The sequence below is a fragment of the Poecilia reticulata genome, chromosome 11 (assembly GCF_904066995.2).
Source record: "Poecilia reticulata chromosome 11, P_reticulata-male-v2, whole genome shotgun sequence".
NCBI lineage: Eukaryota > Metazoa > Chordata > Actinopteri > Cyprinodontiformes > Poeciliidae > Poecilia > Poecilia reticulata.
This window is the reverse complement of record NC_088840.1, coordinates 248,683-261,692: the sequence shown is the minus strand read 5'-3', so window position 1 is coordinate 261,692 and position 13,010 is coordinate 248,683. Positions and strand designations below refer to the sequence as shown.

Here is a 13,010-nt window from a genome sequence, read left to right as displayed (position 1 = left end):
AAACAACATTGAATCAATGTCAGCCAGAAACATTGAATCAACGTCGAACGCTGACATTGAAACAACATTGAAAGTGGTCGGTGACTTGAATGTTGAATCAACGTTACGGTTTCAACCATAACTGACATTATATCAATGTTGATTCAACTATTATTTGTATGTCAACTTACATGCATATTTGTCTTGATATTACATTGAATCAGTTAGGAATCAACGTTGATTCAACCATCATCTGAATCTGGATCCACATGCAGATTTGGGTTGATTTTAGATTGAATGAAAGCTAAGGATTTATGTACATTTTTAGGTCTGATAGGTCCTAACATGCCACTAAAAGTTTCTTCACTGGTGTTAAACACACTATATTATTGGAAGATCATGACTAAACTGTGTACAAAAGGTTAAAAATGACAACATGGGTTTGATATAACATTTTATTTAAGAAAAGAGGGACAGATCTTTAAACATATTTGACTCCTTTTTGACTGTCAAAACAACAGTCTATGGTCCACAGAAGAACAAAGTCCATGAGGTTAAGCTATGAACCAGGGAAACGGTACAAGTTGTGGTAACCCCAGTTAGACTCTGGTTGGCGTCACTTTGTGATGTCTTCCTCTCGTTCTGGCGTGTAATTAAGCCACTTCTTGACAGTTTAGCTGAAGTCCTCAAGAGTCAGCTTTGGGTCAAATTTACATCTTTATGAGACAAAAACTGAGGAAAAGTACTATTTACATTTGAGTGAAGTTTTCACGTCTTTTTATTTTTATTTTCTTTATTTTGTCTGCGTGTTATGTTGTTGTCTGAGGATAAATGCAGTTCAGTTTTATCGTTTACATTTAAACAATAAAATATTAAAATCATGAAAAACATCAGGTTTGACGCTTCTTGGTCTAAATAACACTGGATGTAATCAGATTTCAGTGTATTTAGGGGAATTTTGACGCTTTGCAGTTTGATATTGTCTACAGAAAAAGTTTGCGTGGATGCTGCACATTTTCACGCCGGCGAAAGAGTGTGCGTATATTTACGCAAACTTTGACGCAAAGTTAATTTTTATATATGCCGACTTGTGCGTAAAATATGGCGCCACACATTTTTTGTGCGCATGCACACCTTATGCATGAGGGAGGCCCCAGGTGTGTGCCTTTGTCTGGTGAATATTTGGTTAAAACATGTTTGTTTTTCATTAGGTGGGTAGATAATCCTGAAATAGCACTCAAGAAAAACTAGCAATACTTCATAAATAATACTCAAGCAAAAGTAAAAAGTACAATATAGTAAAAAATACCAACCATAAAAGATAGTCCCTGTTGCTCAAGGTGGTTCCTAAATCCGGGAATCGAACCCAGAACCTTCTTGCTGCAAGGCAACAGCTCTACCAACTGCGCCACTGTGCAGCCCACACTGTAAAATCTAATTATTTTACCTTACTTAAAAAATTATGCAAACTCATTGCCTCAAAAATAAAAAGTAAAAAATAAGCACAGTAAGCCGAGTACACCTAACTGCAGCAATCAGAATGGAGCGTGGACGGACCACTTTCAATCTCATACCTTATTTGGAAATGGGACCATTGCACTCTAGAAGTGAAGAAGGTGCTATTTCCTATATCATTCGCAGTCTCCCGTTTTTGTTTTCTTTTAAAATCTGAGATATATCTTCACCTTTAGGAAGGATTTTCACTATCAATATGTTTTTTAACTTCTCTTTCTTATTTACTTCAGCGCAGCTCACAGTTTTTAACAAATTGTGTAGCTTTCTGTGAACTTCTAAATCTGCTCCTTAGTCACATCTTTTCGGGCCTGCTACTGCCTCTAGTGGCGTGGGGGTGGTAACACAACTAATCTAATTACATTACTAAATCAAAATACCACAACGTCTTTATTATTTATTATTAATTCTGGAATTACTACTGGAACAGTAAAAGATAAATTCCCTCACAAAAGAACACATCTTTTCATTTTCTTAAGAAGGAAGTAGAGCTAATTAAATGAGATAAACAATACCTGAATGTGATTGCAGTTTCACTTGATGGCCAACCTGTTGAAACTGTAGCATATTTTAAATTCCTTGTATCATTCCTGGTCAGAAAACACTGGCTATATCATTATGAACTGTTCTCAGAGACTATTTTTTAAGAAGACCCAGTGATCTTGGGGTTACCTAACTTGAGGTTGTGTACAACCTCAAGTTAGGTTGTTGAGTTGAAATGTTAAAACTTAACATTCTACCTTGAGTTTTAACTCAACTCAAGTTAAAACAATATTTTAACTCAAGTTTTAACTTTTCATCTCCTCGGCTGGTTTGGTCATATGAGCTGCAGACTAACAGACAATATTTTAAGAATACTTTGAATGGCAGGTAAAACAGCAGGTAAATAGTGGTGAAACCAAAAACAACTCAGTCTCAACTGTTTGCCTTAAGGACATGGAAGATGGCAGGAATGTTTTAGCATCTATCCTCATTATTCATCAGTTTTAACCTCTGAGCTCATGAAGGCATTTCTGTGTTCCTCTGGCAACTAAGAACATCTATTAGAAGTCATTTATTGACAGTGCAATAATTATTCTTAACCAAACTAAATGATAACATTTACCTATAGCAAGCTAAGTGTTCTGCTCTATTCACCAATTGTTGATAATGTGATTCGATGAATATTTGTCGTTTTAGAGTCAAAGGAAAATTTCCGCATTGATAAGACTAAATAGTTTCATCTTATTTTTTCCTATATGTAACACTACCAATAAAAAGTTTCTCAGAAGTTTGTTTTTACATGGCAATGTAAAAACAAAAATTTTAATTTTTGCTTATATCTGTTTAACAACCCTGCTTGTAACAACCTGGGTTGTTATTCTTCTGAGAAACTAATTAATTGTTTGTTATTGACTTTTGCACAATTACATTTCTTACGATACATTTCAAATGGTACTTTTATTATAGTAGATCATGTTTTTATAAAGTTTATTTGATAGGGACAGACACACATCAACAAACTGAATAAAACATCATCCCATGTTTGCATCATGGTGCAATAGCAACAGCTAATTCGCAGCACTTGTCCCTAGATGGGCTTTTAAAAAGTAACTCTAAAAATTGAAGTGATAATCATTTAAAATAGCACAACATAATGTATACATATGTGTTGTTTTTATGTCTCCTTACTTATTTTGTTCCTCCTATAACTGATGGAGATATATAGATATTATTTATAATGTATAAAAGTATTGTTTATGTCATTTAATTAGCTCTACATCCTCAAGAAAATGAAAAAAATATGGTGTTTTATAAGATTAGATTAAGATTAGATTAGTTGTGTTACCACCCCCACTTCACTAGAGGCAGTAGCAGGCCCGAAAAGATGTGACTAAGGAGCAGATTTAGAAGTTCACAGAAAGCTACACAATTTGCTAAAAACTGCGAGCTGCGCTAAAGTAAATAAAAGAAAGAAGTTCAAATACATGCTGAGAGTGAAAATCCTTCCTAAAGATGTAGATATATCACAAATTTCAAAAGTAAATAAAAACGGGAGGCCGCGGATATTATAAGAAATAGCGCCCCCTTCACTTCCGGAGTGCAATGGTCCCATTTCCAAATAAGGCATGAGACAGAAAGTGATCCGTCCCCAACCCCTTTCTGTTTGCTGCAGCGAGGTCCTTCTCCAGTAAGATTAAGATCAGTGAGTAAGAAAAACTTAATTTAGTTTAAATAAGCAGTACTAAATCAAGTAGCACAACCAATGAAAAGAACTGAGTTCATGTAACTTATGCATTAACTTAACTTAATTTCTTAAATTTGTGTGAACTGCTTGATACAAATTTAAGCCCACTTAGAATTACTAAAAGCAAACAACATACTACTTCTCACTTAAATCAAACAAACCAATATTCTTGAATGAGTCCTTGTCCCTCCTCTCTCACTTCTTTAAAAAAAAATTAAGATAGGAAAGTCAGTAACGGGAGAGGGGGAAGACATGCAGCAAAAGTCATCAGGCCTGGACCTTAGTCAACGATGAAGAACTCCATGGGTTGTGCACTACCCCTGTGCCACAACAGCAACCCTCTCTTCCTCTTGACAGAATTACTAATTACATCAAATATTTGAAATACATAACATATATAAAAATATTCTGCTGATACAGTAAAGATGAATTCACTCTCACTCTTGATCATCACTGTCATTTGCAGGTGTCGCTTGTGCGTCAGATTTAAAGAAATACAGGACCTCAATACAAAGGTTCCAGCTTGGGACTTTTACATGTAAAAAAAAATGCAATTAATGATGCAACTAATGATGTTAAAAAAAAGTTAGTTGACTTTGGTGATATTCCTTATCATAGGTCGACACACAGTAGTAGGCCAGTCTTTGACAATAAATTTTTGTATTATTGGCAACTAGAGTTAGCATAGCGCTAACAGCCTAATTTATGATCAAGCTCAAGTAGAGTTGGTTGGAGAGACTTTTCAACCACAAATTCTAAGTAGCTTGCTAGAAGTGAGTGTTGATAGCAATTTGATGAAAACTAATTTAAGTCAACTTACTACTTTTAATTAAATACCATGATCGTATTTACAGTATAGTTACTACCCAGTTTTGGCTGTCTACTTGTTTAATGTTGAATATCTGGAAGGAGTTTTAGGATGCAAGACTCATTTTACTGTCTCTGACAGGACCTGGATGGTGTTGACATCATGCTGGGAGTTTGCTCAAGTGGCCTGATGGTTTACAAAGACAAACTGAGAATCAACCGTTTCCCATGGCCGAAAGTCCTTAAGGTGTCCTACAAGCACAGCAGCTTCTTTATCAAAATACGACCATCTGAGGTAAATAACCATTGTTATTCATAACCAGACTTATTCTAACTACACTGAGAAAAATGAATCTGTGGTGAAGTAAATGTTGCTGAATCTGTGAAATCAACAATCAAGTTAGCATCTTTACAAAAGTATATGCAGTATTGAGGTCAGAAATATGTGTTCAAGATACAAGACGTTGTAACTTTTGTCAAAAAATAAATTGCTCAAGGACTAGTCTGTCTTCTTAAGTTCACCCACACAACCAAAAACAATCATGTTATCTCTACTGTGTTTTATTCAGTGTTTCAAAACACCAAATACTACCCAGAGGCTATCAGAAATCCCAAGCACCAATGGACCAGCAGGCATTTGACACCGATTAAACAAAGGTTTAATCGGAGGTTTAATTCTGCTCTATCTACTGTAGTGAAACCTGGTTGGGACTGATTGAGATCTTTCCAGGACACACAGAAAACAGATCACAGAAACCTAGAGGCAACAAGTAATCTTGTATTATGATTCAATGTTGATTGAAACTTATGAAATCTTTCTTTTAAATGCATTATTAATTAATGTTATGAGTTATGTGATTTTGGGTGGAAAGTAAAAAAGGAAAAAATCATAAATAGATAAAAGTAATGACTGCAAGTTAAATGAAAATCTCTTAGACTGTGACGCAACCAGAGGCTGAGTGAGAGGAAGAACTGTGAGCACGGAAGAAACAGGAAGTGGTGTTGCGAAACACAAAGAGGACCAGATGTTGAGCTTCAGCAGGAGTATTTCAAAGAAAGAGGAAGTTCAAGAGTCGAGTAGGGAAAAGGTCGATGGTTAACCAAAGGCGCTTGACGTCAAGGAAGATTGTGCAGAGGACTGTGTAGGCTGCTGAGGCGTACACAACCGAAATGCAGAAGGTATGCATGCGCATCCAAAATACAGAGAGTATAAAAATACATGGGAAGGAAGAACCGGGGTTCTTTGTTCCGCAGTGTTCGAGTCAAGTCTACACGAAGATGCAGGATCGGATAAGGGCTACGCTTTGATACCACGGGAAGGTGAAGACTTCGCACTGCCTGAGACGGGAACAAGATCCTTTTACCCACAACCCGGGTTCTGATTTGACAACCGCCCTACACCCAACCCAAAGATCTTAACGAAGCTGCAGTAGACGTGGAGGATAGACAAAGATCGCATATGGATAAAGAACTGAGCTCATGGAGGATACTCACCAGTTCGACTTTGGATTTATTCTAAAAAAGACTCTGCCGTGATAGGGCAGGTCCCAGACCATGGATATTAAAGTTTTCTGCTGCCAAGATCAACTCAGCATCGGGGAATGAGTTAACTAGGTCCCAAAGCCTCTTTTATAGTTCAGTGACACAGTATAGGGACTGGAGGGAAGTGTGATTTCTAAATTTCTTGCATATATTAATCTCTTGATTTTTGATTGAAGAAGCTGTATGTCATTTTCCCCTTCTAAAGCTTGCTAATAAAATATTAAAGTCTAATTAATGCCTTGGGCAGTTAAATTAATTGAGTCAATTGAAAATGAATTCTTCTGTTTAATATAAAATCAGTGGTCATGATCCTAGTAATTAGGGGGCTTCAGATGTTTCTTTGGTGTTGGTAAAATAATGACCTTGGGATTCGTGCCGAGTCTCTAAAATTATCTAGACTGTAACAAGTGCACGTTATTAATAGGGAAAGAGCTACCGTTAGCAGGAGTGGTTTCTGAAATCAGGCAACTGCAGGCTACTCAGATGACTGTTTCATTAACTGTAAAGGGTCATAGCTGACGCATCTTTCTCACTCCCAGCTTAAACAGAATGTCATCTATACTCTCATCTGTAGTAATACTCAGGAGTTAGAGGCTTTTCGGACCCATTAGGTGGAGAGCTGGTCAGTAGTCAGTCTGCTGGAGTCTGAGAGGAGGTATGGGTGTGGCTGACACCCATACCCATAACACTACTTAAAAAAATAAGATTCAATTCAATTAAGTTAATGCTTCAGGACATTTGTACAACTGATTTCTGTATTGAAAAATAAAATATGCACTGATGAAAATGTTTTTTAATATACCATATGTAGGTTAACAAAGTAATGCTGTTGTTGGTGATGTAGGCAGAAAAAAATCATTTTGATGAGAACACTTGAGCTTAAGAATGTTGTTTACCATGGAAAAGTCTAGATCAAATTCCTTATTTGTATGTAACTTATAATATCAATATGTCTTTGTTATTTAGTTTATCTACTGCTAAACAAAATTTATCAAGTTTGCAATACTTAAATCGCACAACATAACTTCATGTGTTTTTACATGTTGCAATAATTTATTTATTTATTTATTTATTTATTTATTTATTGTTTTAGCACATAGGTTTATATGTGACAGTAGGGATTGGCCAGCAAGGTATCCTACAATGCATTGTGCCACCAGCAGCAGCAACTGATTAGGGCCCTTTTTAATTTGTCACGAAATTTAGTTTTAAGATGTTTAAGGCGAAAACGTAGACTCCAAAGCTTCAATTATGATGTCAGAGCAGCAGAGTAGCTTCTGCCTTCCTATTGGGTAGTTTCATGCTTTTACATTTGCATATATTAAACTGCACCATGAGTTGTATGCTTATTTTCATGGAGCCGTCTTGAAAAAAAAAAGAACAAACTATTACTGCTTTCTATGTTTTCTGTCAAAGTTTGAGCGGAGAAACAAATAAAAAGCAGGCAGGAGCCAGGAACTGTTTCAGTCAAGTAATATGCTTTAAAAATGTGAATTTTTTTTTGAGGCAATAAATTTGCATAATTTTTTAAGATTATGCAATAATTTTTTAGATTTTAGAGTGTACTTGCAAACTTCAGTTAATACATTAAAAAGTTGAGTAGTTTATACAAAGTATAGTTTTGCTTAATCTACTTGACAAAATTATGTTCACTTTACTTGGATTTATCGTTTTCATGTAACAAAATAAAGTATTTTAAACAAAGAACGACCTTGTTTGATCAACATAAATAAATTATGCAAATAGCTGTCTTAATTTTTTTTAAGTAGCTAGAGCAGTATATTTTTATAAGTGTAATACTGAAATTAGTAGGGATGGGAATTGATAAAAACTTGATGGAGTTTGTTCAAGTTAGCAATTCCACTGTCAATGACTCTTATCAAGAAGAATTGAACTACTGAAAACCAGTTCTCTACAAGAACCAGTTCTTTATTCCCATCCTTAGAAATCAAGAAGAAAAAAAAATCAGCGTTTAACTTTTAAAATTATGTTTTGTATTCAACAGACAGAACAGTATGAGAGTGCAATTGGTTTCAAACTTCCCAATTACAAGGCCGCCAAGAAGCTGTGGAAAGTATGTGTTGAGCATCATACCTTCTTTAGGTAGTGTATGGTATTTTTTCAAATCTTTTTCAAATCTTTGCTTTAACTGTTTTCTGTTTAAATTTTACTGTTAAATAATATCCTTTCTTTGTGGACAGGTTAACTTCCACTGAGATGGCCACCACCCCTAGAAAGTTCCTGGCACTAGGCTCTAAATTTCGTTACAGTGGACGGACTCAGGCTCAGACCAAGCAGGCCAGCTCTCTGATTGACAGACCAGCTCCCATGTTCCAGCGCTCGTCCAGCAAGAGGAACTCACGCAGTCTGGACGGAGGTAAAGAGCTGTACATGTTTAAAACACTGGCAATGTAGTTAGTGTGTTACCTGGGGCTCTTTCACAACTTCACATGCTAGTACATGCCTTGGCACAATAGAATAGAAACAACCTTTATTGTCCCGCATACACTTTATTACTGCCCATATTTCTCTGCATTGTGTTTTTCCTTTCCATAAAAAAAAAAAAAACCTTCTGTCTCTCTGATTTCTATCCACCCAGCCCATAGTCAAAGCAGACAAATGTTTATGGTCAACTCAGCCTTCTAACTAACTTTAATTTTATGATAATTATACAAACAGTATAACAGAGTTTGGTTATATTGCATTATGTTTTGAGGAAAATTGGACAGTATTTTAATGAATCAGAATGAGACCATATGATTGTATTATAATATATAGGATTCTATTAAGTGGATAAAAACTGTTTACCTGAAGGTTTTTGTTTTAATTTGATACTAAATAAAATAAAGTATATTGAAATGTACAACATTTTTTGTTTATGATGTTTCAAAGAATAGTGTGTGTGTTATTTCATTAGAAGTTGAAAGTGAGGTCACTGCATCTCCTTTTTCCCAGCTATGGCCACTACACCAGACAACAAATCTAATCGTCCGGTCAGTGCCCCTGTTATGTTACCAGTATCTCCAGGTGAGGCAAAGTCATCGCCACTGCTACCCACACTGCCTCGCCATAGCCATCTTGATGGCTCTACACCCAAAAGCCAACGGCATACAGATTGGAAGAGGGAGCTAAAGACAGAGTGTAAGCCAGAGCACAGCCCAAAGCCACCGTCTGCTTCAGAGATGAAGGTAAGGCACATTTCATAGACTTTGTGTGATTCAGTACAATGCCAATATGTTTTTTACTGAATCTAGGACTGCATAAACTTATTGTGCAAAATAATTATCAAAGACAATTATGAAAGGTCATACAAATTGGATATTTTTTGCATATTCCAATAAAATATTTGGAAATGAAACGCTACAAATTATTTATTTTATTGCATAGTAATATTTTATATTTACAGTAACTTTGCATGGTAAACTACAAATGTGCTCTATATCATTGGGTCTCAGTTTTGAAAGTCTGAATATAAATAATGAAATAAAATACCCTTTGTAAAAAACAATCTGCAGAAAGAGCCAAAGCTTATACATATATCATAAAAAAAAAACCCGTATGGCTAGTGCACCTATGTATAGACTGTAGCCTGGGGTTTCCCTGGAACTAACTAATATTATGAGCTTTATGCTACTAGACTGTTGCCAAGAGAGAGCGAAGGAACCCCCCCTCCATGACCAATAGAGAGAAAGAAAAAAAGAACCAGGTTTGTTTGCCTGATGCATGAACACTCAGCATGAGAATATTAATGCAGACTCTTTTAGACCTACATCACTTCCTTAAAGCTTTTAAATGACTTTAGATAAAGAAAGAATAAAACAAAAACTCTCTCTTGTGGTAAAGAGAGAGTATTTAGTTTTAAAGAATGAAAGGCAGTATAACCAGCACACCAAAGGAATACTGACACAACTTTAATGATTAACTGACAAGAAAATTTGAGCTAATATCAATATCGGAAATTAATATTGCTATTAATTTCTGGACAATAACCACCACCGCTGAAATTGCTTCTCTACTTCAGTTAAACACCGTACCATTGCCACATGCTCAAACAGATACAACATTGTCAATCCCCTCCCCTCCTGAAACACTTATTGGGAAATGTGAAAAAGCTGAAAAAACATCACTTGGTAATACTGGCCCAATTTTTCTTTTGGGACTCATATCGATATGTTAGAAAATGAATAACATTGACTGATTGGCCACTTTCAGGTAAAAAACCTTTACTATGTCCTGACAGTGCGATATGAGACAAATAATCTGTGAGAAAAATCAAGCTTCTCTTCCTTCTCCCTACCTGCAAAAAATCCCTGTTTGGTCAGATGCAAGCAATCAGAGGCAGGAAGAGGGTTTAATGCTGTCAATCAGGTCGAGGACTTGAGGTGATGGTAGTAGGAAAATAAGGAGAAAGAATAGGATCTTTGTCCTTCTTGTTCTACTACCAGATTATCTGTGAAAAATTAAGGATGCAAACAGTGACATGGACATCCTTACATGTCACTGGACATGTAAGGATGTCCAGATTACTTACAACAATGAAAGTTTTAAGAAACCTGCAAGACACATTTTTAATAAAGTTACATACTGCAGATTTAACCTAACATCACTCGAGAGGAAATAATTAAGTATAATTTAGGGGTGCACCAAAAAATCAGCCAGCCGATAAATCATGATGTTTTCCTTAATTTTGGGAGATCGGTGATCAATATTCAGATCAACCAATTTTATTTACTTTGAGGAGGGTCTAAAAATCAACAACTGTCCTCGTTTGCTCTGCCATGAGAGGGATTTGACTAACAGACCTGCCCACCAGGTCATGTCTGCATGTTGACAGTAGACAATAGTCACCCCACTGTTGCCAGCTCAGCAACTTTCTTGATGTATTTAGCAACATTTCAGACCCAGTTGCAATCAGAAGGTCAGTGTTTCTAAAAACTAGTGATCGGAAATTGGCCAGAAAACTGCAGTTGGTGCACCCAGAATAATTTTCCTTAATTTTAGAACCTAGCAAGCTATGTAAAGCAGCATTGTTACAACAATTTGGATCTCCTTTAATGCATGTCATTTTTTGCTGTTTTATATTTGAGTTACAAAAGAGGCTTACAGAGAGTTACAATTTTCTTTTCTGATGGGGAAACAGCTCTCTGTTCAGGATAAAAAGATGGAAATGGTTCGAGTAAGGAAGGTTAGCAACATTTTTTTGCCGACTTACATTATCATCAGTAATTTATGACACTTTTTCATTTCCATTGCACAGTCAAATGATGCTATATTTTCTTGACTATTGTGATTTGTGGATGCCTTTCTTGTGAAAGCTTGTGCATTTCATTAAGAAGACATGAATACATTTTTCTGGTTACTTTAATTAGAAATTCAGCAACCTAATACTTTTACTACCATTATTATTATAAAGTTTATTTGATAGGGTCAGACACACATCAACATAGACAAACTGAATAAAACATCATCCCATGTTTGCATCATGGTGCAATAGCAACAGCTAATTCGCAGCACTTGTCCCTAGATGGGCTTTTAAAAAGTAACTCTAAAAATTGAAGTGATAATCATTTAAAATAGCACATCTGAAGAGACTCAAACGGAGAAAGAAAGCGATTAAGAGAGTTTAATGACAAAATGAACATAAAAATAAACAAAGTCCTTTGGCGTTCAGGCCCCGGCCGGGGACGTCGAGCTGGACTTTGATAAGCTCGATGAACATTCCTGATGCAGCATAGGAATGTAGACCCCCGGGGCCTGTACTGGTGGCAGCGGTCGGAGGAGGACGAGGCCTGAGAGCGGGGAGCAGAAGGTGGAGATGGGGCGGAGGTGGGATGATCGCAACTGGTGAGCAGAGGAGGCCATTGGTGAAGGTCATTTTGAACTGGAGCCCAAACGATGATTGGCTGGAGCGAGGCTTAGACCGGCGCTGATAGGTCCAGGTTGCGGAGAGGGAGGCGCTGGTTGATGAGGCAGGTGTAGTCACACCTGCCTCAAAAGTTCAGTCTTCCAGACTGAACTTTTGTCAAGACTCCATTTTTGTTTGATTTTTGAACATACAAAAACTGGTTACAGACCATAAATGAACAGGAAGGGAGTTCCAAACTCACTTCCTGTGAGTTTGGAACTCACTTCCTCTCACAGACAGAGCACTTTGAGCAAACGTGGTTCTTCGAAAGTGGACCTTATATTTTCCATCTAAAGCTGCTCTGGTAGATCTGCTGTTGCCCTGCAGTCTCTGTATGCAGTCGCTTAATGGTGCAGGTGCAAGTCCATTTAAACACTTAAAAATCAATTTTAAAACATTATAATTTAGAAAATTTGTAAAATCCAAAATGCCAAATTTAGCCAAAATGTGACAGTGATGGAATCTAATCGGCTTTTGATATAAAACCTTTAAGGCCCAATTATAGAGACTTGCTAACTGATAATAATGATGATAAAATATTATCATCATTAGTAATAGCAGTATAATTTGCCATTACGTTACAACAGTCGAGTATAACATTCTCGTGAAGTACATGTAACCACACCCTGCAATGTTAACATAAGCGTCAGGCAGGAGTGTAGATATTAAATGATGAATTGAGGTTTCCAAATATTTATTATTAAAATTAAGTCTTACAATTTTCCCTATTTTTGTATTGGGGAAATATTTTCAGTAATAGTTTTTTTTCCAACCCCAAGAAAAAACAGCCATTTAATTTGTACAGTGCTGTGAATGAAAACCTCGAATTCATTAAGGATGAAATTTTAGAAATTTCTTGTATAATTCAGTATTTTTTTATTATCCCGAAACAGTATCATTTGTAAATTAACCCCTTAACTATCTTGGCACAATATAACATGAGCTTGTTGAAATTTTTCAAATCCAGAAAACACACACATGCAACATCCTATGCAGTAGCATCTTATGCATGCATAGCATGTGATTTACAATTCTTGT

The 13,010-nt window shown here is 36.2% G+C and overlaps 1 protein-coding gene across 13 annotated transcripts in view; it reads left to right on the top strand.

The window, feature by feature from the left end:
* The window catches only part of epb41a (erythrocyte membrane protein band 4.1a), a 98,555-nt gene that overhangs the window by 36,487 nt on the left and 49,058 nt on the right, over nt 1-13,010 (top strand). For 6 of the 13 annotated variants that reach the window (XM_081612347.1, XM_008421562.3, XM_008421557.3 and 3 more), the window contains exons 9-14: nt 4,668-4,820; nt 8,073-8,170; nt 8,269-8,444; nt 9,023-9,255; nt 9,705-9,773; nt 11,208-11,252. In XM_081612347.1, coding sequence (XP_081468473.1) covers nt 4,668-4,820; nt 8,073-8,170; nt 8,269-8,444; nt 9,023-9,255; nt 9,705-9,773; nt 11,208-11,252 — 774 coding nt within the window. The remainder of the gene's footprint in view (nt 1-4,667; nt 4,821-8,072; nt 8,171-8,268; nt 8,445-9,022; nt 9,256-9,704; nt 9,774-11,207; nt 11,253-13,010) is intronic. The other 7 variants (XM_008421558.3, XM_008421561.3, XM_008421560.3 and 4 more) reach the window with 2 other exon arrangements.